The 24296-nt window shown below is 43.1% G+C and overlaps 1 protein-coding gene across 2 annotated transcripts in view; it reads right to left on the minus strand.

The window, feature by feature from the left end:
* The window catches only part of LOC126469895 (uncharacterized), a 485688-nt gene that overhangs the window by 289310 nt on the left and 172082 nt on the right, over positions 1-24296 (minus strand). For both annotated transcript variants that reach the window (XM_050097238.1, XM_050097237.1), the window contains exons 5-6: positions 17948-18104; positions 5525-5652 (exon numbers count right to left, since the gene is read on the minus strand). In XM_050097238.1, the coding sequence (XP_049953195.1) occupies positions 5525-5652; positions 17948-18104 (285 nt within the window). The remainder of the gene's footprint in view (positions 1-5524; positions 5653-17947; positions 18105-24296) is intronic.

Consider the following 24296-nt stretch of genomic DNA (forward strand, 5'->3'; position numbering starts at 1 on the left):
CGATCGAGAAGTATCTTCACCCTCAACGGGTGACTGTCTTGTGTGCAATGTCCAGACACGGAACAAGTGGTGCGATATTCCTTGATGGCACGGTCACCACCGAACGGTGCGTGAAGGTTTTGGAAGATGATTTAATCCCCATGAGCCAAAGTGACCCTGATTTCGATAAGATGTTCTTCATACAAGACGTAGCTCATGACAATCGAAGTAGGAAAGTGTTTTAAGTCCTGGAGGAGCACTTCGGGAACGCATTCTGGCTCTGGAGTACCCAGAGGCCACTGCCATGGGCCTCGATTGGCCGCCATATTCTTGAATTGGTGTACAACAATAACCCCAAAATCATTGCTGAACCGAAAACAGCCATTCAGGAGGTCATCGACAGCATCGATGTTCCGACACTTCAGCGGGCCATGCAAAATTGCGCTATTCGTTTGCGCCAGATCGTCGCCAATGATGGCAGGCATATCGAACCTGTCATAACTTAAATCCGAATATCTGTAGTGACGTTTACATGTTGAATGAAGTGTGTGCACGCCGTAGTTTGTAACTAATTTGAGTTTTTTATATATTTTAATGTTTGTCACCATGTATTATCTACAATGTTCTTAACTGAGAGCGTATAGTTTGTAGGAGATTTGCCCATATTATGTTACTGTCAGGAAGGAAACGTTTAGTTGCATGCGAATATTTTCTGTATTCATATTTTAATAGCTTCTGACAGAGACTAGTATTAAGAGACAGAGGAAAAAGAAACATCGCGAACTGAAGGTACAACGTGACTGGAAGCTTTTAGAACCCAGACTCGTCTGGAAATTTCAGTTAGGAGGGGAATAGGGGCGAACGGCGGAACAGTTTTGACATTGTACTTGCACTCGCTATTAGTCAATACTCCTTACATGTTTTGGCTTTCATCTAACTGATACGTCTTCTACGTGGCGAGAAAGTATGCATATTCAGTTTGCGATTATTTTGTTCTGCTCTCCTCTGCCCTTCGCTGGGTACGCCCTTGATAAGAGACGAAGGCGCTGTTTATGCGGGCTGGTCCGTAGACATAATTATTGCCAAATAACAGAGGTCTTGTGTTCAGTCCTAGAAATTCTTCTGCCACATATCGCAGCTTTCACTCCTGCAGATGACGTGATAATGTTTTTCACATTCCACTAAGTTTCACTAAGGTTCGCAGTTTATTTTCAGCTGCAGCTTCGTATATAACTGGCCGTGTAAATCAGTTAACAGGTCACAGGAAGGTAAGGGCGTACCACCTCAGAGAGGATTGAGCGTGATAAAGCATTGCAATTTTTCAACCAACCTCAGATTCGTGAAATAATGTTTAATGTAAAAGGATTATTCGTATATACTTAGGTCGTCGTTCTGAAGCACTCTGCATGACAAAGTAGAATGCTTCACTTATTAAAATCAGTTATGTATCGCGGGTGGTTGCCAGCCCAAGACTGTCTGGAATAATATTACACTACTGGCCATTAAAACTGCTACACCACGAAGATGACGTGATACAGACGCGAAATTTAACCGACAGAAAGGAGATGCTGTGATATGCAAATGGTTAGCTTTTCAGAGCATTCACACAAGGTTGGCGCCGGTGGTGACACCTATCACGTGCTGACACGAGGAAAGTTTCCAACCGATTTCTCATACACAAACAGCAGTTGACTGGCGTTGCCTGGTGAAACGTTGTTGTGATGCCTCGTGTCAGGAGGAGAAATGCGTACCATCACGTTTCCGACTTTGATAAAGGTCGGATTGTAGCATATCGCGATTGCGGTTTATCGTATCGCGACATTGCTGCTCGCCTTGGTCGAGATCCAATGACTGTTAGCAGAATATGGAACCGGTGTGTTCAGGAGGGTAATACGGAACGCCGTGCTGGATCCAAACGGCCTCGTATCACTAGCAGTCGAGATGATAGGCATCTTATCCGCATGGCTGTAACGGATCGTGCAGCCACGTCTCGATCCCTGAGTCAACAGATGGGGACGTTTGCAAGACAACAACCATCTGCATGAACAGGTCGACGACGTTTGCAGCAGCATGGACTATCAGCTCGGAGACCATGGATGCGGTTACCCTTGACGCTGCATCCGTGTTTGGCAACATCGCGGTGAACGCATATTGGAAGCGTGTATTCGGCCGGCCGGTGTGGCCGTGCGGTTCTACGCGCTTCAGTCTGGAACCGCGTGACCGCTACGGTCGCAGGTTCGAATCCTGCCTCGGGCATGGATGTGCGTTATGTCCTTAGGTTATAAGTTCTAGGGGACTGATGACCACAGATCTTAAGTCCCATAGTGCTCAGAGCCATTTTGAAGCGTGTATTCGTCATCGCCATACTGGCGTATCATCCGGCGTGATGGTATGGGGTGCCATTGGTTACACGTCTCGGTCACCTCTTGTTCGCATTGACGGCACTTTGAACAGATGTGTTACGACCCGTGGCTCTATCCTTCATTCGATCCTTGCGAAACCCTTCATTTCAGCAGGATAATGCACGACCGCATGTTGCAGGTCCTATACGGGCCTTTCTGGATACAGAAAATGTTCGACTGCTGCCCTGGCCAGTACATTCTACAGATCTCTCACCAACTGAGGACGTCTGGTCAATGGTGGCCGAGCAACTGATTCGTCACAATACGCCAGTCACTACTCTTGATGAACTGTGGTATCGTGTTGAAGCTGCATGGGTAGCTGTACCTGTACACGCCATCCAAGCTCTATTTGACTCAATGCCCAGGCGCGTCGTGGCCGTTATTACGGCCAGAGGTGTTTGTTCTGGGTACTAATTTCTCAAGGTCTATGCACCCAAACTGTGTGAAAATGTAATCACATGTCAGTTATAGTATAATATATTTGTCCAATGAATACCAATTTATCATCTGAATTTCTTCTTGATGTAGCAATTTTAATGATCTGTAGTGTAGTTGTTCGAACTGGTCGAAAGACTACGCTATTCCCACATTAACTCGCAGACGACAGAAGCAGCATATGTATATGTGTGATTAATTCAGACATGAGAGTTTTACGCAACAGTAACTGAGAGATTTTGAAACTTCCTGGCAGTTTAAAACTGTGTGCCCGACCGAGACTCGAACTCGTGACCTTTGCCTTTCGCGGGCAAGTGCTCTACCAACTGAGCTACCGAAGCAAGACTCACGCCCGGTACTCACAGCTTTACTTCTGCCAGTACCTCGTCTCCTACCTTCCAAACTTTACAGAGGCTCTCCTGCGAACCTTGCAGAACTAGCACTCCTGAAGGAAAGGATATTGCGGAGACATGGCTTAGCCACAGCCTGGGGGATGTTTCCAGAATGAGATTTTCACTCTGCAGCGGAGTGTGCGCTGATATGAAACTTCCTGGCAGATTAAAACTGTGTGCCCGACCGAGACTCGAACTCGGGACCTTTGCCTTTTGCGGGCAAGAGCACTTGCCCGCGAAAGGCAAAGGTCCCGAGTTCGAGTCTCGGTCGGGCACACAGTTTTAATCTGCCAGGAAGTTTCATATCAGCGCACACTCCGCTGCAGAGTGAAAATCTCATTCTGGAGAGATTTTGGTTCGCGAATACCGCTGTTCTTCTGTGGGTCTTTCCCACCATGTAACTAACTCACCGCCTAACAATTTCTCCTTCATTCACAAACATGTGCGATAAGAGTTGGAGCAGGGAGCGACCACTCGTTAGTCAGGGTTGGGAACCGGTTGGCAACCTTGGGATTTTTCCTACTCTCTTGGTGAAGTTGCTTCACATACTTTATGCAGTGTGGCCGGGCGTGTGTTGTACGACGGCGCACAAATGTAAAGCTTGGAGCCAGTTGAACCAGTAGAGGATTGACCCTTGTACAACAATTCACTGTTGACGCTCAGAAAAAACGTATGTAACATATTGATTGATGAGATGAAGTATCGTGGTAATACGTTGTAAGACTCTGTGATGAAAGACGTGGCGGAAATAAAGATAACTGACGGTCTTGTCTATCGTGACAGTGATTTTTAATTTAAGTTTCACAAGGGATGATTGGTCAGGAAGAACACTCCCGGCTGCTTTAGTCTGGCAGGACTAGCTGTCGGTATAATTAAGCATTGCATATCGTGGAAGAGCATACTGTTCGAATTTTGACAGTGCGCTTTCCAAGAAGATTCAAGCAACGTACTCATTCCTTCCACGCATGTTACTCAATGACGATAACAATAAAACAAAAGAAATTGGATCTCGTATGTAGGCCTACTGACAGCTAGTCTTCCTCAGGATGAGAGAGATGGTAGTGGTTCTATATGCACCCTCCACTGCATACCAAAAGGTGGCTTGTTGAATATAAATTTGGATGTAGGTAAAGATATCAGTTTTTTGAGGTGATATATTTTAGAGGATAAGTGAGGAATCGTCTGTAAATATTCGACAATAGAAAATTTGGAAATTTGTGGTAAGTTGTATGGATCCAAAGTGCTGAGGTCATCGGTCTCTAACCGGCCGCTGTGGCCGAGCGGTTCTAGGCGCTTCAGTCCGGAACCGCGCTGCTGCTACGGTCGCAGGTTCGAATCCTGCCCCGGGCATAGATTTGTGTGATGTCCTTAGCTTAGTTAGGTTTAAGTAGTTCTAAGTCTAGGGGACTGATGACCTCAGATGTCATGTCCCATACTGCTTAGAGCCATTTGAACTCATCGGTCTCTAGGCTTACACACTACTTTATCTAAACTAACTTACACTAAGGACAACACCCACATCCATGCCCAAGGGAGGACTCGAGCCTCCGACGGGGAGAGCCGCACGAACCGTGGCAAGGCGCCTGAGACCGAACGGCTACCCGCTCGGCTCAATAGTATCTATAAGAAGAAATCTACGAGCAGTAATTCCTATATAAGTGTTCCTGAACAGCTTAAGAGCGAATATAAGTGAACTGATGTGTATGTAATCCGTATTCTACGGGCGACGTAGCCATCACTTCAATATGTAATTACCTGGAGGCAGATTTTTGTCCGTGCCAAGCACACTAAGTGATCTGCCTCTTGTCTTAATTCGCTTTTATATGATGATGATGTTTGGTTTGTGGGGTGCTCAAGTGCGCGGTCATCAGCGCCCGTACAAAGTCCCACTTTTTACATAGTCCAATTCTTTTACACAGTCCAATCTAGCCACCGTCACGAATGATGATGATGATGAAATGATGGGGACAGTACAAACATCCAGTCGCCGGGCAGAGAAATCCCCAACCGGCCGGGAATAGAACCCGGGACCCCGTGATCCAGAGGCAGCGACGTTAGCCACTACACCACGAGCTGCGGACACACTTTTATACTACAGTACCATTTGACTGTTATGTTCATTTCATTGGGTGGTACAGCTATCATTTGTATTCTCAAAAATGATTGGCAGCAACTGAGAATAATGCATGCATCATTGTTTGTTTGAAAAATTATTTTCCCGTGTTATAATACTGTCCCAGTTGTTTAAATACATTTTCATTTATTTCATGAACTGAAAGTAGCATAGCAGACATGACACAAGATGGATGTACTCACATCTGACGCACTGGTTCTCCAGGTAGTCGACAGAGCTGCCAGGGACTTTCCTGAAAGCACTGGGCTGGCTCCGTCGATCTTCTCTACTGAGCCGGCACAGGTTCAGGGACTCGTCAAACTCCGCTGATCTGGAAAATTACATGCTGACGCTCTGTTCCTTCGCCAACAAACATACGACTAACCGTAAAGTGTGATTCTAAGCATCATATGTTTTAGCCAGTGCCACAGAGCAGAGCTACTCGATAGACTAGTATAGTTAGCAGCCGTTGCGTTGTATATGATGTAAAGTAAGTAGAAGTTGATCCACGCTGTAGACGAAACATATCGTGCTACTCTCTATTGGAAGAGCAATACAGATTGTCGCCAAACCCTTTGGGTTAAAATGATACAATCATTAGGGGACTCAAACTGATTACTTTGAGAAAAGGAACTAATGGTAGGTAATTAGTATTTAGTTATTCATTGGCTTCGTTATATTAAATTCGTAACAACTGCTCAAAGTGACGACCGCAAGTTTCTATGCATACTTTACAACAGAAAAATTTACAGACCCGAGCTCTGGGTTGAAACCATTGGTCCCCCTAGCTAGCGTACGTTGTTTATGCGAGGGGAGAAACTGCTGATCCGCCAGCAGTCTGCGGTTAAGGGGTAGGCTGACGGGTTTTTATTGATGAATCTCCTCCCACCAGATCCAACGCCGTATCTCAGAATTCTACTGTGCGACAATTCTTTCCCTTAAACCTTGCCAGTTTGATGAGGCTAGAATAATGCAGTTTCTCGTAAATTTCTACCAACAACGATAAATTTCTCCAATGTAGGATGCCATCTGTTGCGAAGATTTCCCAGTGCATAATACTCTATCTTCGACGATCAGTCAAGAGCTTCGAACAGTGGTTGACTTCACTGTGGATACATGACAGAACGTTTCGTACTGTTTTTAAAAGTAGCGTCACCGAAATGGACGCGGTAACTTGTTTCTTGGGAAATGTAAGCAGTTTACGAACAAGTGCTTTCTTGTTTAACACACCGAACACCTTGAAATATTCATTTCCGGACACTGATTCCCTGTATCAAAATAATTTAGGATACTCTGTTGTCTAGATTATTTTGACAATAAAAGTTTGGGCGCCTTGTATACACTATTTAGATACGGCTAACGAGTGCAGCGATGTAGTTATTGAATGTAGCATGTATTTTGTGTGCAGGATATCCATAATTAAAGTTACAGTTTCAAAACGTTGTAGAAAGAGAACCACTGCTCAGAATGACGCAAATTTGAACAGCATATATATAAGGGGAAACGTCATGGAAAAAAAAAAAACAACAAACGAAAATTTTACCAGTAGATGGCGCTGTAAGCGTCTTAACGTAAATGGAGACGGCTGCAAATGACAGATGAATCGCAATACGACGTCTATGGTTTGAGTTACAAATTACACCATCTGTATGGTTCAATGTGCATGGCTATAAAGTTCGACAGTCAACAGTTGTATCACTGTTGGTTAGGTAAGCCCGTGCACCAAGTCAAGGTCGTACAATATTGGATGGGAAAAAAAATGGTTTTTAATTGTTCTGAGGCCAAAAACCGCGTAAAAAGGAAAATGACGTCGGTTTTTAATTGTGCTGGGGTCAAAAGACGCACGAAAAGCGAAGTATCATCAATTTTTAATTGTCATGATACTGGGGCAAGACATGTTCAATATGCTGTCCACCGTTTTCTACCACAAGTTGAAATCGAGGGACGAGGGACGGCATGCTCCACAACCCATCGTAGTGTCTCGAGGTCACGTTCAGAGCGCGTTGTGCAATGCTGCAATGCGTGCCTTCAGTTCAGCTAGTTTGTAATTGGAACACTGAAGACAACATCTTTCAGGTACCCCACAGTCAGAGGTCACACGAATTAAGATCAGGTGATCTGGACGGTCAGACTGTAGGAAAATGACGACTGATAATTTTAGCATTTCCGAAATGCATCTGCAATGTGCGGACGAGCGCCATCTTGCATAAGAATGATCCTACCCACACATGCACGCTGTTGAAGGGTTAGAATGATGTTGGTGACAGCACAGGTAACAGGACCTGCAGCACTCATCTCATCGAAAAAATATGCTACTACGATAAACGATGCTGTGGCCATATCTTCGACCGACATCTGATCAGCTGTTTTCCTCCCTCTGCCACGTTCCACTTCAAAAGAACCTGTTGTTTCGAAGTTTGTAATCATTTTCTCTAGACATCGGACCAAGTTCTTTTTTCATACCCTCGACTGTCCGGAACTTCCGCACGGCTACTGGCGCACAGTCGGTGTGCGGACATTTGCCACGGCGGACATTTGCCACGATTTTACCTGCTCCGAAGGGTTGGGCCCCTTGTCTCCTCCTCCTCCTCCTCACCCGTCGCCCAACCCGCAGTAATGGTACTTACTGACAAGGGAACCTCCCCATCGCACCCCCCTCAGATTTATAAGTTGGCACAGTGGATAGGCCTTGATAAACTGAACACAGATCAATCGAGAAAACAGGAAGAAGTTGCGTGGAACTGTGAAAAAATAAGCAAAATACACGAACTGAGTAGTCCATGAGCCACATAGGCAACATCATGCACAATATGAGCTCAGGAGCGCCGTGGTCCCGTGGTAGCTTGAGCAGCTGCAGAACGAGAAGTCCTTGGTTCAAGTCTTCCCTGGAGTGAAAATTTTACTTTCTCTATTTTTGCATAGTTATTATCTGTCCGTTCGTTCATTGACGTCTCTGTTCACTGTAATAAGTTTAGTGTCTGTGTTTTGCGACCGCATCGCAAAACCGTGCGATTAGTAGACGAAAGCACGTGCCTCTCCAATGGGAACCGAAAACATTTGATCGCAAGGTCATAGGTCAACCGATTCCTCCACAGGAAAACACATCTGATATATTCTATACGACACTGGTGACGGCATGTGCACCACATGACAGGAATATGTTGTCGACCCACCTAACTTGTACACTTGGCGATTCTTCTACCTTGCCAGATTTAGGTTTTCTTGTGGATGTGATAATCACTCCCAAAAAAGTGATGAAAACTTAAGAGTTTGTCACATAAACTGAAAATAAAAAATAAAAATTTTCACTCAAGGGAAGATTTGAACCAACGACCTTTCGTTACGCAGCTGCTCACGTTACCACTAGACCATGGCGCTGCTACGATCCTATTGCCCTTGATGGGTGTTACATATGTTGCCATGAACTACTCAGTTTGTATATTTTGCTTATTTTTTCACAGCTCCACACAACTTCTTCCTGTTTTCTCAATTGATCTGTGTTCAGTTTTTCAAGGCCTATCCACTGTGCCAACTTATAACTAAATCTGGGGGGGGGGGGGGGGGTGCGATGGGGAGGTTCCCTTGTGAGCCTTTCCGCTGGTTTACTTAACATAGGACCAGAATCTCTATGGATTTTCCGCCACATTTCTAGAGAGAGTTTCGTTGTGGAAACTATTAAATCCATCTCGCAATGAAATCCGCACCAAATTTCGAGCCTCAGTAAAACTTCGCCAATCTTGGAGATTTTCCATTCGTCTAAATTATACGTGCCTTTTTCGGTGCTCCTGCAGCAGCTTTCTGTCTTGTTTTGTGTACCATGGGTGATCAGTTCCGTCTGTTATTAATTTATTTGGTATGACTCTCTCGAGTGTTGTTGATACTATTCCTTTGAACTTACGCCACATATGGTCTTCACTTGCGTGGTTTGGAAGGATTGGAGACTGTCTCTTAGAAAGACGTCAACCGAATTTTTAGTTGCTTTTATAAATAGATATATTTCGCGTTTAGTTTTAGCGAATTTCTTTGTTACAGAATTGAGCCTCGCTACGACTGTGTGTTTACTCATCCCTGTATCCGTCGTGATGCTCAGGATTATTTGTGGCTAAGAGGTCAAATGTGTTTTCGTAACCACTTACAATTTGAATGGCCTCGTGAACTAATTGTTCAAAACAATTTTAAAAAAAGCATTTAGAACAATTACGGAAGTTGTTTTCTATCTACAATAGGGTCTGAAAATGCATTTTTGTCAACATAAGGAAGGTAGATGGAAGTCACTGCCAACTATACTTGTGTGAGTAGGGTACCTATTTGCGATGAGACTCGAGTTTTCTTTGAAATTTTGAGCAACTGTTTCATCTGAGACCAGGGGTCGATAAAAGGAGCCAGTTATTAATTTATTCCGGTTGTCTAATATAACCTCTGTCCATACTAAGTCACAGGAGCTACCTCCTTCAATGTTGCTTGTGAGCTGGAACACACATTACATTTCCTTAAGTAGTGCTTCTTATTTTTGTTGTAGTACAGATCATTACAATTACGGCTTTTCCCTCCCAAACCTAGGATGCTTTCTCTGTGACCCTGTAAATACCAGAGCTAAACAATGTAGAACAACAACGTACGTTACAAACATAGCATTCTGTATTACTTCATTTCCTTATTTCTAACATTTTAAAACTGTACGTCGACTTTAGATGACATGTCAATCATAGATGTTCTTATCCCTGTTTATGAACGTACTTTCAGTCATGCATTGGTCCGCTACACTTTATTAACTAATGTTTCGTCGCAAGGAATATCGTATTTTAGAGAGTAAATTAATATGGAGTACGTCGTTCTTCTTTTCAAACATTCAGATACCCATTTTTTCTTTCCTTATTGTCTTTTGGGCATGCAGTTGTAGTAATTAAAGTAGGCACAAATGCAGTGATCAAAAAGAAATGATTAGCGTACATTCGCATTCTCTTTACATCGTTCCTTTCTTGTTGCTCTCATGGCGATGGACTGTTTCTATCGCCATCAGTAATCGTGAAAGGAAGCTACCGTACAGACAGAGGGATCTATATTTATACTTGGCAGAACTAATTACATACTGACATAATCGCCGGAATTGCTTTCGTTTCCCAAAAGTTACAAATATTTCGATTTCGGAAAAGAAGCTCTGTATTTCGCCAAGATGTCGAGGAAGAAGGTCCCTTACGTACTGGTTATATCGGGTAAGATGTGCAGACGGCGGTTTGAAAGCAGACAGAAGTAGTACGAGGAAGGGCGTCCCTTACCTGAGGGATCGCTACCTGGCGAAGGGGCAAGTGTGGCAAATGTCCTGCGTGGCAAATGTCCGGCATTCGCACAGTCACCGTTCTTGTAAAACGTCTTTAGCAGCACCGCGAGATCCTTTATGGGGACAGTCATGTCGGGCGTTCTGGACGCAAGCCGAGGAGCAGCCGTTTACCGTGCGTCTGTTGGTTTGCATAGTCTGACGCTTACAGCGCCATCTGTTGATCAAATTTTCGTTAATGTTTTTGTTTCGTGGCGTTTCCCCCTGCGTCAATAATATGCTGTTAAAATTTGAAGTCTTTCTCAGAAGTGGTTCTCTTACTACACCGTTTTGAAGCTGGAACTCTAATTACGGACACCCTGAGTTAAAAATATTTTTGAAAAAAGTAAAGAACGGTCAAATGTTTTGTGAAATGATTTGTCTAAAAGTAAGAAATAAAATAGGTTAGAGAAACATTTGATGTGCCTTTGAATGACACTCAAAAATGCGCCAGACAACTATCCTCTCGTACTCTTTACAATTTTGTATTAAACACTGAACTTTAAATTCTCAGTCGGCACCTCTTTTGGCTGTACAAAATTTCGAGCACAATTAAAGGCACGCCGAATATTTCTCTCTTCTGTTTTACTTCTTACTTTTAGAAAAAACATTTCACAAAACACTAGACTTTTTCATTTTTCACTCTCGGGTTTTGTTCAGTAGCATGAAATATAAAAAATTTTAATAGCGATCGGTATTCTATTATTATTATTATGAGTATGCAGAAAAATGAAACCTTTTCACGCAAAATATCTAGGTCTTGCAACGACACACTTTATGACACCCAATTTGCGTTCCTAGCGTTTTCCGTTCTCTAAATGTTCTAAGTTTAGTTCTTGATTCGAAGAAAACAATTTAGACAGTTAAATATCATGACACTGTAACTTATTATGTGCTAAACAGCTAGGCCTAGAAGAGATTAACTTTTTCACCCACAATTTACGTAGATAGAAGCAGTTATTCGTGAAATAATTTAATTTTCCCTCAAATCGCTCTTAAAACTTTTCTTAAATTTTCTAATTACTTTCAAGCAATTAAATCTTCCTTTGCAAAACTAGATCTCAGGCTACTCAATTTGATACCCCATTTGTCCATTACCCATTCTTCGTTTGGCTGTGGAAATTCGGACAAAAATACAGTGTGCAATTTTCCCTCTTCTCACTAATTAAGTTTTTATTAATCACCCTGAAAACTTTCAAGAAATAAGGTTTTTTAGCATAACTAGACCTTATACCGATTAATGTGATATCGATTTGTCTATTTCTCATTCTTCGTTTGGGTATGAAAATTCTGACAGGCATACAGTGTATAATTTCCCTTCAAATTACTGACTGAATTTTTCTTTATCACCCTGAACACTTTCAAGAAATTGCATATCTTTTTGCAAAGTTATACCTTACGCTGGTCAATCTGATCCCCATTTCTCCACTTCCCATTCTGCGTTTGGTTATGAAAATTCGACAAAAAAATTTTCCTCAAATCACTACTTAAGTTTCTCTTCATGGCCCTGTTTACTTTCAATCAATTAAAACCTTTTTCTGCAAAACTATACCTCACTCTGATTAATTCGGCATTCCGTTTGTCGATTTTCTACTCTTCTTTTTGTAATGAAAATTCGGACAAAAATCCAGTGTGTTGGCCTCTCCCTTTATTTGATAAACTGTTTGAAATATAGAAAAAAAGGTATTAGGCGAGTGAGAGTATGCAGTGATACAGTATTTTGCGGTTTGGCTTACATTCGTAATTTTATTGTCTAGCGAAATACAATAGCAATCATGTTTTTTCTTAATTGATAGAAGTTCTTTCTTTAAAATAGTTCTAGAACAACTAAAACGAAAAGTATAGTTATGCCACGGCTGCCGCAGTCCGTTGTAAAAAAGCAAAAAAGACGACGCCGTGCATTCTTCCGCTCCCTTATGAGATGTTTACGTGGCAAATGGGGACAATAAAGGGTACTGGACCGAAAGTTTTTGCCTGCAAATAAAGCACATTTCCCGCCTTTCATTGAAAACTATAACAATATTCATACCTGTAGAGGGTGAAGTCAGACTCCATCGACAACATTTCGGAAGTTGGTCAGGGATATTTTTTGCGTATTTTGGTACAGGGGAGCCGTGGTATCCAACGGCTCGTTATAGAGTAATTATATTTTGTTCCATTTCTTACCCCCATTTACCTTTGTATCTGTATTGTACTGAAAGTATCTGCAGATCAGTGCAAATGTCGACGGTATGCTCTGCGTGTCTGGGAAACGAAATTGATCCATTCACTCACTGTACTTGCTATTGACACAGTAATGCCAACTTTACTCGTCTCCTTCAGGCTTGCATTCAGTGGTGCTGATTTGCATTGACAGGTTTATTGATGAAGAGTTGAAATTGTTGCAGATAAAAAATTATTGTGACTTGGTTGCCGTCGCTACGGGAACTGTTCGGCACAGCATCGTTGCGTCGCTCTGCCATCACATGTAGTGAATCAATGCACGTGGCGCATATCGCTGAAATCTTCGTCACTGAACCTGCTCGTACTGCTGTATATAACTGTTAATGTACGGGACAGTTACAATTAAACTTTCGCTACTTGAGCCAGTGTAAACGGAAAGGTATTTACCGTACGGGTACCCAGCTGTATAGGAATGATGTCACACTGTGCGCTGCAGAATTGGCGTTGTTATAATCCGCTCATCATAAGAATAAACCTGATGTAAACATTGCACTATGTATTCTTCCGCGTTTGCTGGAAATTCATTGGCTTTCCGTTTCACTTGAGACTGCAGCCAAGCTGTCTCGAGTACTGTCAAGTACGATAATAAATGTACGTTTCGTACTATGCGTTACGCGCACACCGACCTAGCGATAATACGGCATATCAGCTTTACCGGCGCATTTAACTTGGATTGCACTGGCCAGTCAGCTGGTACAGCTAGCCTGCAGTGACGTGGCCAGCTGCAGTTCACACGTACGAATAGACGAGCAGAGGAGCAATACAGCTTCGCATGTCATTTAATTTTTAATCAGAATGATATAATACACTACAAATCTCCCACAATGCGCTCCTCAGACGACTAGATGAAAACCGCAACACTTCATCGTTTTCATCTAACGTACTATTTTAATTAATAACAAGAATGATGAAAATTCCTAACTTAACCACAAGGTAATTTTGCTGCATAAGCTGTGGGTAATGTAAGAGATTATTCAAGGATTGCGCCGTATAGTTAAATATTGAGGCCACCGAAGATATTACTTGCAGTCATTCGTCTGGTAATCTCTTCGCTCCTTTCTTATCCGAATCCGACAAATACATTTCAATTCTGGAAATATCGTTTGCTAAGTGGATAACGAGCCTATCAACAACAGAATCCATGAAGCCAACCAGGAGCAGCATTTTCTGATCTTCCTTTATCACGAGCCGTTCTATATCCCGCCAGCGTTCAGCAGTGACGTATGAAAAAGCTGCGAGCGTTAGTTCCAGTACGTCTAGCAGCTCAACGGTCTCGTTACTTCTCGGGCCAAATCCCGCAGCTTGGCTCCAGATCAGTTCTGTTGGGTTCATATTGTAATGGTACAGTTGCAAATGTAAAAATGCAGCATTTGTAGGATGGTCTCGATGCCGTGAAAATGATTGTTTTTCATGTTTCTACGATACTTATCTACCTCTGTGGTATAAAACGATGGACGTAGTCCAAATAAAGAGGATTTGGTTTTTAATTTTTGCCTTAAAAATTAAATTGTTATGGTTTCTTAATTTGAACAACTTGTATTAACAGTCTTTCATAGAACATCGATAATTAAGAATTCGTATATGAAATGGAAACAGGAATTTCGCGTCCAATATGTAGTTAGAAACAAGAAGACGTGCATTATTCAGGAAAAATGATGTTGAGTTTTATAATTACGAGATGTAGGTATTTCAAATTTAACGAGAAAAAAAATGGTTACGAGGAGATTTGAACCAACGCATAATCGCTTTTGGTTTTCTCCCATTACGCTACCAATTGCGATACACATTCAATGTACAGACGTTTATCAACTGCATTGTATACAGGCGAGGGAAAATTTTAAAGCCGATTATCTTCGTAAATTTATGAAAGACATTAAGAACAGCCTATTTCTCAGCACTTTTTAACCGTGTTCCACGCGCGTGGTTCACTGCGGAACAGAAAGCAGCCTCAGCCATTTTCATACTGCGCATTTACAGCGCGACAATCAGAGCACAACGCTGCAGAGGTTGTGACTATACACGATTTTTGAAATAAAAACTACCTAGCTAAAGCGTGATTAGGGAAAACGTTGATTTCTGTTAATACATTTGAATATCTTAAAGCTACATTTAACGTAAATTAGAAATAAGACATCTAATACATAAATAGGACCTACTTCCAAGAGCGTAGCAACACCAGTGTACGTGTGCTACGGCTTATGACCAATCTTCGCGTTTATGTTTGTTTACATCAGGTTTATTCTTATGATGAACGGATTACAGCAGTGTTAGTGTCATGACTTGCCTTTAGGCGCCGCTACTGGTACGGCGACTTAGGGTTGAAAAACAGGCATCAGTGTCGATTACAGCTGCAGACAGTCAACATGGGTATGGACAACGTGAGCAGAGCTTTACTTGCGAAGTTGTTTCATCGAAGCAACAGCAATAGTGCTGCTACACTTCGCGAGTATCGAAGCGTTGAAGGAGTACGAAGAGGTCCTTTTTCCACACTGGGGTTGAAGAACATGATTCGGAAGTTCGAATTAACTGACGATTGGGAATTGCTCCTGGGTGACGCCGACGGCCAATTGTGCCACAAATTGTTCAAGAAGTTATTGTTGCCATGGCTGAGAATGCCGGACACGATGTGCGACCTTCAAGCAGTGTTACGACAGTTGAACATCCCATGGTCCACAGTTCGAAAAGTGCTGCGAACAATTGTGAAATGGTATCGAGGCTGTCGCGCACGCAGATGGTTGTCATATTGAGCAACGTTTGTAACCTGGATCGTAAACATGGTAAGAAATTTAAAAAAGTTATCCTCTCAAGTGGAAACAAAATGTGTTTCTGTCAGTGGTTTATTTGTTATTTCTCTTCCGCATGTCCTTACAAAAGTTTCCACAAAATTTTATTCCCCTACGATCTCTCGTTTTTTATGAGGGCCCTCTCCAGTGCGAAAGTTAAATTGTAACCACCCTGCACGAGTAACACTGTCGGAAAAGCACCCACGAGACATCCGACCAGTACAGAATGCAAGCTGGAGGGGCAAGAGGGAAGTGAGCATTACTGCAGCGTGAGTGAATGGAATAAGTTTGTTTCCAGTCAAGACAGACAGCGCATGACATCGACATTTGCAGTGATGTGCAGATATTTTCAATGCAAATACAAACGGGAGTAAGAAATCATCGAAATGTATTTACTCTGTAACGAGCCACTGGAAACCACGGGTCCTTTACATCAAAATATTCAAAAAATATCCCTGAACAACCTTCGCAATTTTGTAGCAGGAGACAGGTTTCACCTGTATACTCCAGTTTTCAAGAGCACTGGCTATAGTTAAGTTACTAGTCCCGTATTTAGTAGAATCCCAGTCCGGCCCTCCTTATTTAGGTTTTCCGTAGTTTCCCTAAATCTCGTGACACAAATGCCGAAATAGTTCCTTTGAAAAGCGCACGGCCGATTTTCACCCTCATCGTAATAACCTCTTCTTTGACGTTGAACAATAACTCCTTTCCTTCATTCCTTCAAGTGCCGTGGTATCCAATTAACAAAGTATATCCTCGATTAAAGCTAAAGTTTCATTGCATATCTCAGCACATAAGAAATGTAAAACTAGAAAACCTACAACAAAAATACTTGCTGATTTGCGCGCTATCACGTACTAAAAAATTGTTTCAGTATCTTACAAGGAGCGTCCGAAATGTTCGTTGAATGTTGTCAGAAAATAAAAGAAATAATAGCTTCAAACGAAATATCTTCCGTGGCTCTTAAAGTAATCGCTATTTGCTACAACACACTTCGTCCGTTGGTTGTAAAACTGTTAAAAACTGTCAGGAAACGCTTCTTGTGGAATCGCTGGAAGCGTTGTTGGATATTCACATCTTTACATATGAGACCTGGTGTTACCAACACAATCTGGAGACCAAGTGACAGTCAGTGTCATACTGGTTATCATTTTCACTGCCTCCCTCGGTTAAAAGTTCATGATCGATCAAACCTTTGCCCGGCCGAAGTGGCCGAGCGGTTCTAGGCGCTACAGTCTGGAACCGCGCGGCCGCTACGGTCGCAGGTTCGAATCCTGCCTCGGGCATGGATGTGTGTGATGTCCTTAGGTTAGTTAGGTTTAAGTAGTTCTAAGTTCTAGGGGACTGATGACCTCAGAAGTTGAGTCCCATAGTGCTCAGAGCCATTTGAACCATTTTTTTTTGATCAAACCTTTGCTGCCGAAAAAGGCGATCAGCTTTGTCTTAATCATGGATTTGTTAGCTGTCTTTTTTTGGGAGACGTGGAAGACGGTGAACACTATGCCATTGGCAGTCATTTGGTCCCTGGATCTTATTGATAGCACCAGATCGCATCTCCTGTGATGATGCAGATATCCAACACGGTGCTCTTAGCCATTTCACAGGAAGCCGGCCGAAGTGGCCGTGCGGTTAAAGGCGCTGCAGTCTGGAACCGCAAGACCGCTACGGTCGCAGGTTCGAATCCTGCCTCGGGCATGGATGTTTGTGATGTCCTTAGGTTAGTTAGGTTTAAGTAGTTCTAAGTTATAGGGGACTAATGACCTCAGCAGTTGAGTCCCATAGTGCTCAGAGCCATTCGAATTTCACAGGAAGCGTTTGTTGACTGCTTCCAACAGCTTCACTACCGATGTCAGAAGTGTGTTACAACTAGCCGGCCGAAGTGGCCGAGCGGTTAAAGGCGCTGCAGTCTGGAACCGCAGGACCGCTACGGTCGCAGGTTCGAATCCTGCCTCGGGCATGGATGTTTGTGATGTCCTTAGGTTGGTTAGGTTTAACTAGTTCTAAGTTCTAGGGGACTAATGACCTCAGCAGTTGAGTCCCATAGTGCTCAGAGCCATTTGAACCATTTTTTTTGTTACAACTAGTGGTGGTTGAGTTGAAGGCCAGGAACAGGAAAGGTATTTAGTTTGTAACTTTTGTTTCGTTTATTTTCTGAAACCATTCACAGAACTCTCCAGACGCACCATGTACAGTTTTATGATGTATAAAGATTTTCAAATTACATATGACAACTGGGTTCCGAAATTCATTGTAACTTAGACTGTTTTACTGAGAGTAGAAATAGACAAGCTGAAATACACCCTTACCTGCAAATGAAAGTCGTCTCAAACAAGCACAGTTTTTCACATTCTGTTTTCGTTTGCGTATTTCGTTCTTCCTTGTTATCGAATCCCTCAAGATAAGCACCAACAACTCTCTCGAAGGCCCATAATCGATCGCCACACATCGAGCTTAGATTTGAAACTGCAAAAGAAAATATTCGATTGAATTACTCAAAGCCCTGTTAACACATATGATGGACTATAATTGATTTTAAACATTACGGTACACATTAAGTCCTTACAGTACATCATCTAGTCGACTATGGCGTATCTCCTATTCATAACTCGACTCTTGATTGGAAAATTCCGAACTTAAAGCCCCGTAAATTTACGGGAGTACAGAGTACTGATAATATATCATTTTAATTTCTTTCGAATAGCTACAGATTATTCAGTCCTTTCACTGTTATCTGTCTTGTGCTGATATGAATTCTGACTTGTAATATAAGCAACCGGTAATTATTTACATTCATCTTGCTTAGGTATGCGTCATTTTTTTCAATATGCTATAATCTTTCTAAGTGTCGCTGGTTTGGCCATTTCTTTCAGAATCATCCGCCTCCAGCTGACGATAAATCTAATGTCCAATAGAAACACTGCACTACTTTTTGTATTCAGCTTTGCCTTGTGTGCATCCTTTTTCACACAAGGCACTCTATGTCGTAAACACATGGTACATGTCTGAGGTATTGTTGCATACAGTTTCCACTCGAAGTGAACACTATCTTACGTCGCTATCTGTGATTCAAGTATTATTCTAAAACTAAAATTTGCTGCGATTGAATCACTAAAGGAGTAAGTAGCAGCGATAGAAAATTCAAGTACACGTTATAGAAAGAGTTTACTAGTGCAGTCTGGACATTTACCCCCACGTTCAGCAAAAAAAAACAGAAAACCTTGAACGACTAGAAATAGAATGGTCACATTCACAGGACATGTACATTAGCAAGTTCTGCAGAAATTATTAGTATTTGAACAATGTCGGCCCGAGGGTTCAAGGTCAACATCGGTATCGCGTTCCAACACCAGCTGCCTGTAAAATGTGTCTGTGGCTCTCGTTGTCGCTATAAACTGATGGTAATGGATCAGTGTGACTTGAGCAGACGTGCAGGATGCCTCGCAGGCGTATGCGCGAACTGTACCTTCAAATCAGTGAGTGTGAAAGAGGGTGCATTACTGGCGTCAGAGATCCATCCGGGAAGTTGCTGCTCGTGTGGGACGAAGTGTTTCGGCAGCGCAGAGGGTGTGTCGAATGATTCACGGAAGGCCGTAGAACACGACGAGATGGGTCAGGTCACACCACTCAGACCACCCCCGAAAAGATCGACACCTCATCCAAACCAAGTGAGGTGGCGCAGCGGTTAGCACACTGGACTCGCATTTGGGAGGACGACGGTTCAAACCCGCTTCAGGCCATCCTAATTTAGGTTTTCCGTGATTTCCCTAAATCGCTTCACTCAAGTGCCAGGATGGTTCCTTTGAAAAGGCACAGCCGGCATCCTTCCCTAACCCGATGGGACCGATGACCGCGCCGTTTGGACCCTCACCCTAACCAACCAACAAGCCGACCAACCTTACGGAATTACAGGGCAGATCTGCGTCCTCCTCGGCTCTGGCACAACAATAGAACAGAGTAACACATCGTACACTGTCTGGGATGATAGTCCGTCGTCGTTTATTACCGTCTGGGTTACGTGTGCGTCGTCCCCTTCTGCGCCTTTCTTTGACGAATGTGCAGAAACATGCAAGACGGCAATGGTGTGTGTAACGACGTCATTGGGGACTGGAATGGCGTCAGATAGTATTTCCGGACGAATCAATCTCTGTTTTCTTGAAAATGATGGCCGCATTTTGGTTCGCTGTAGACAGGGGCCGGCCGCGGTGGTCGTGCGGTTCTAGGCGCTCCAGTCCGGAGCCGCGCTGCTGCTACGGTCGCAGGTTCGAATCCTGCCTCGGGCATGGATGTGTGTGATGTCCTTAGGTTAGTTAGGTTTAATTAGTTCTAAGTTCTAGGGGAGTGATGACCACAGCAGTTGAGTCCCATAGTGCTCAGAGCCATTTGAACCATTTGTAGACAGGGGGAGCGGCATCACAGCGACCGCATTCGCACAAGACATCAAGCGTCAGCTCAAGGCCTTATGGTGTGGGGTGCTATTTGGTACAGTCACAAATCACAGCTGATACATGTCCAGGGCACTGTAATCAGTGTGATCTACATGAATGACATCCTGCGACCCGTAACCATACCCTTTCTGCTCAACACCCCAGACGGTCAGTTAGGCAGCAGCAGCCGGCCGAGACAGAAGCAGCAACAGGGAAGTAACCGATTTTGTGACTTTTACGAGTTCCTAACCAGGAGCGAATTTTATATCATCATCTGTGTGCCTTAATAGTTTAGTTTCTTGAGTTTCTGCGTGTTAATTTAATATCTAATAGCCACAGTCCTCGAGTTTTTGTTTGCGTCCGAAAGTAAACCGATTTTGTGACATATTACAAGTTTCTAATCAGGGGCAATTTATTTAGTTTCACCTGAGTGCTTCGTTGGCTGGGTTTTTGAATCTCTCGGTATTAATCTAATTCATTAGACACAGTTGCTGCGTTTTCGTCAGCATCTACAGTAGAGTTCCGCAGCATGTGCCGATAGTCCGTTTATCTGGGTAGTTTAGTTTTCCATGGTCTTTAGTATGGATAGGGACTGTGATTGTTGTTGTGGATGTGAGCCGATTTGGTGACACTTCGCTCTCAGCTCCAGGCTGTGATGGCTTCTGTTACACAGCTTGAGGCTGCAGTGGATGGGCACCACTGTTGTGGGCTGGCTATAGGGATCCAACGGAAGTCCAGCACGTCCAATGCTCCAATCGGTCCTCACTGGTAGCCAGCCCAGTTACTACCCGCACCGAGGTTGAACCCTCATCTGTGGTCGAATGGGAAGTCGCCCCTGGGCGTAGCAGGTGGCGAAAGACTTCCCAGGGGGCCGCACGTAAGGCTTCCCCAGTTAGTTTGACCAACAGGTTCCAGGTGCTGTCTGTGGCTGACACTGTCGCTAAGCTAGATGCCTGTCCTGTTTCAGAGGAAACCTCTCAGCCTGCAAGATCCGGGCAGTTACAGAGAGTGGGATTATTGATAGTTGGAAGCTCCAACATTATGAGCGTTGTGGGGCCCTTAGGGACATGGCTGCCAAGAATGGGAAGAAAGCCAATGTGCATCCGAGTGCATACCGAGTGGAGTCATTCCAGACATGGAAAGGATACTTCTGGATGCCATGAAGAGCACAGGGTGCAGCCAACTGCAGGCAGTGGCTCACGTCGGTAGCAATGATGTGTGTCACTTTGTATCAGAAGAGATTCTCTCTGGTTTCGAGTGGCTAACAGTAGTGGTAAAGGCTGCCAGTCTTGTTTGCGAGATGAAAGCAGCATAGTCGACAGGACCGATTGCGGACCTCCGGTACAGAGCCGAGTGGAGGGTCTGAATCAGAGGCTCAGACGATTATGCGACCGTGTAGGCTGCAGATTCCTCGACTTGCGGCGTAGGGTGGTTCGGTTTCGGGTCCCGCTGAATAGGTCAGGAGTCCACTATACGCAGGAGGTGGCTACACGGGTAGCAGGTGCTGTGTGGCGCGAATTCGATGGTTTTCTTAGGTTAGAGGGTCTCGGGGAAACACAAAAAGGGGTTCAGTCACAAAGGGTGCAAGGCGAACATAGGAAGAACGTAGATCTGGGAACCATCGGTACAACAGTTGTAAATTGTCATAGCTGTCTTGGGGAAGTACCAGAGCTTCAAGTGCTAATAGAAAGCACTGATGCTCACTCAAATCGTTATAGGCACTGAAAGCTGGCTAAAGTCGGATACACGCACAGCCGAAATTTTTGCAAAGAACCTAACGGTGCTCCGAAAGGATTGGCTAAACACAGTTGGCGGTGACGTGTTTGTTGCTGTTAGAAGTAGTTTATCTCGTCGCGAAATTGAAGTAGGTAGTTCCTTTGATTGAGTATGGGTAGAAGTCATTGTTGGCAACCGGAATAAAATAAGAATTTGATACTTTTACTGACCTCCCAATTCATATGATACAATTTCTGAAATGTTTACCGAAAACTTGAGTTTGATTTCAAACACGTACCCGACTCATACGATTGTAGTTAGTGGTGACTTTAATTTACCCTCGGTATGTTGGCGGAATTACATGTTTAATTCCGGAGATACGCGTAAAACATCATCCGAAATTGTGCTAAACGCATTCTATGAAAATTATTTCGAGCAGTTAGTTCATGAGCCCACGTGAATAGTAAACGGTTGTGAAAACACACTTGATCTCTCAGCAACAAGTAATCCTGAGTTAACAACGATCATCAAAACGGATACAGGGATTATTGAGTACACAGTTGTCGTAGCAAGATTGAATATTGTAACCCCCAAATCCTCCAAAAATAAACGAAAAATATACCTATTCAAAAAAGCAGATAAAAATTCACTTGCCGCCTTCCTGAGAGACAATCTCCACTGCTTCCAAATTCATAATATAAGTGTAGACCAGATGTGGCTTGAATTCAAAGAAATAGTATCGGCAGCAATTGAGAGATTTATATCAAGTAAAATTCACAAACAATGGAGCTGATCCTCCTTGGTACACAAAACAGGTCAGAACACTGCTGCAGAAACAACGAAAAAAAATGAAAACATGCCAAATTTAAACAGACGCAAAATTTCCAAGATTGGCGATCTTTTACAGAAGCTCGAAATATAGCATGGACTTCAATGCAAGATGCTTACAATAGTTTCCACAACAAAACTTTGTCTCGGAACCTGGCAGAAAGTCCAAAGAGATCCTGGTCGTAAGCGAAGTATGCTAGCGGCAAGACACAATCAATGCCCTCTCTGCGTCATAGAACTGGAGATACTATGGAAGACAGTGCTGCCAAAGCAGAGTTACTAAACACAGCCTTCCGAAATGCCTTCACAAAAGAAGACGAAGTAAAACTTCCAGAATTCGATTCAAGAACAGCTGCCAACATGGGTAACTTAGAAGTAGATATCCTCGGAGTAGAGAAGAAACTTAAATCACTTAATAAATGTACGTCTTCTGGTCCATACTGTATACGCTTAGATTCCTTTCAGAGTATGCTCATGCAATAGCTCCATACTTAACAATTATATACAACCGTTCGCTCGACGAAAGATCCGTAATCAAATACTGGAAAGCTCCACAGACCACACCAATATTCAAGAAAGGTAGTAAACCCACTAAATTACAGCCCCATGTCATTAACGTCGATATGCAGCAGATTTTGGAACATATATTGTGTTCGAACATTATGAATTACCTCAAAGAAAACGGTCTATTGACACACAGTCAACACAGATTTAGAAAACATCGTTCTTGTGAAACAGAACTAACTCTTTACTCACATGCAGTGTTGAGTGCTGTTGACAAGGGATTTCAAATTGATTCCGTATTTCTGAATTTCGGGGGGGGGGGGGGGGGCTTTTGACACTGTACCACACAAGCGGCTTGTAGTGAAATTGCGTGCTTATGGAGTATCGTCTCAGTTATGTGACTGGATTCGTGATTTCCTGTCAGAGAGATCACAGTTCGTAGTAACTGACGGAAAGTCATGGAATAAAACAGAAGTGATTTCTGGCGTTGCCCAAAGTAGTGTGATAGGCCCTTGGCTGTTTCTTATCTATATAAACAATTTGGTAGACCATCTGAACAGCCGTCCTAGGTTGTTTGGAGATGACGCTGTCGTTTATCGATTAGTAAAGTCATAAGAAGATCAAAACAAATTGCAAAACGATTTAGAAAAGATTTCTGTATGGTGTGAAAATTGGCAATTGACCCTAAATAAGGGAAAGTGTGAGGTCATCCATATGAGTGCTAAAAGGAATCCATTAAACTTCGGTTACACGATAAATCAGTCAAATCTAAAGGCCATAAATTCAACTAAATACCTAGGAATTACAATTACGAACAACTTAAATTGGATGGAACACATAGAAAATGTTGTGTGGAAGGCTAACCAAAGACTGCGTTTTATTGCCAGGACACTTAGAAAATGTAACAGTTCTACTAAGGAGACTGCCTTCACTACCCTTATCCATCCTCTTTTAGAATCCTGCTGCGCGGTGTGGGATCCTTACCAGATAGGATTGACGGAGTACATCGAAAAAGTTCAAAGAAGGGCAGCACGTTTTGTATTATCGCAAAGTAGGGGAGAGAGTGTCACGAAATTACAGTCACCAAGTTTCTCCTCCGAATGCGAAAATATTTTGTGACGCCGACCTACATAGCGAGGAACGATCATCATAATAAAATAATGGAAATGTACAGAAAGATATA

The sequence above is a fragment of the Schistocerca serialis genome, chromosome 3 (assembly GCF_023864345.2).
Source record: "Schistocerca serialis cubense isolate TAMUIC-IGC-003099 chromosome 3, iqSchSeri2.2, whole genome shotgun sequence".
NCBI lineage: Eukaryota > Metazoa > Arthropoda > Insecta > Orthoptera > Acrididae > Schistocerca > Schistocerca serialis.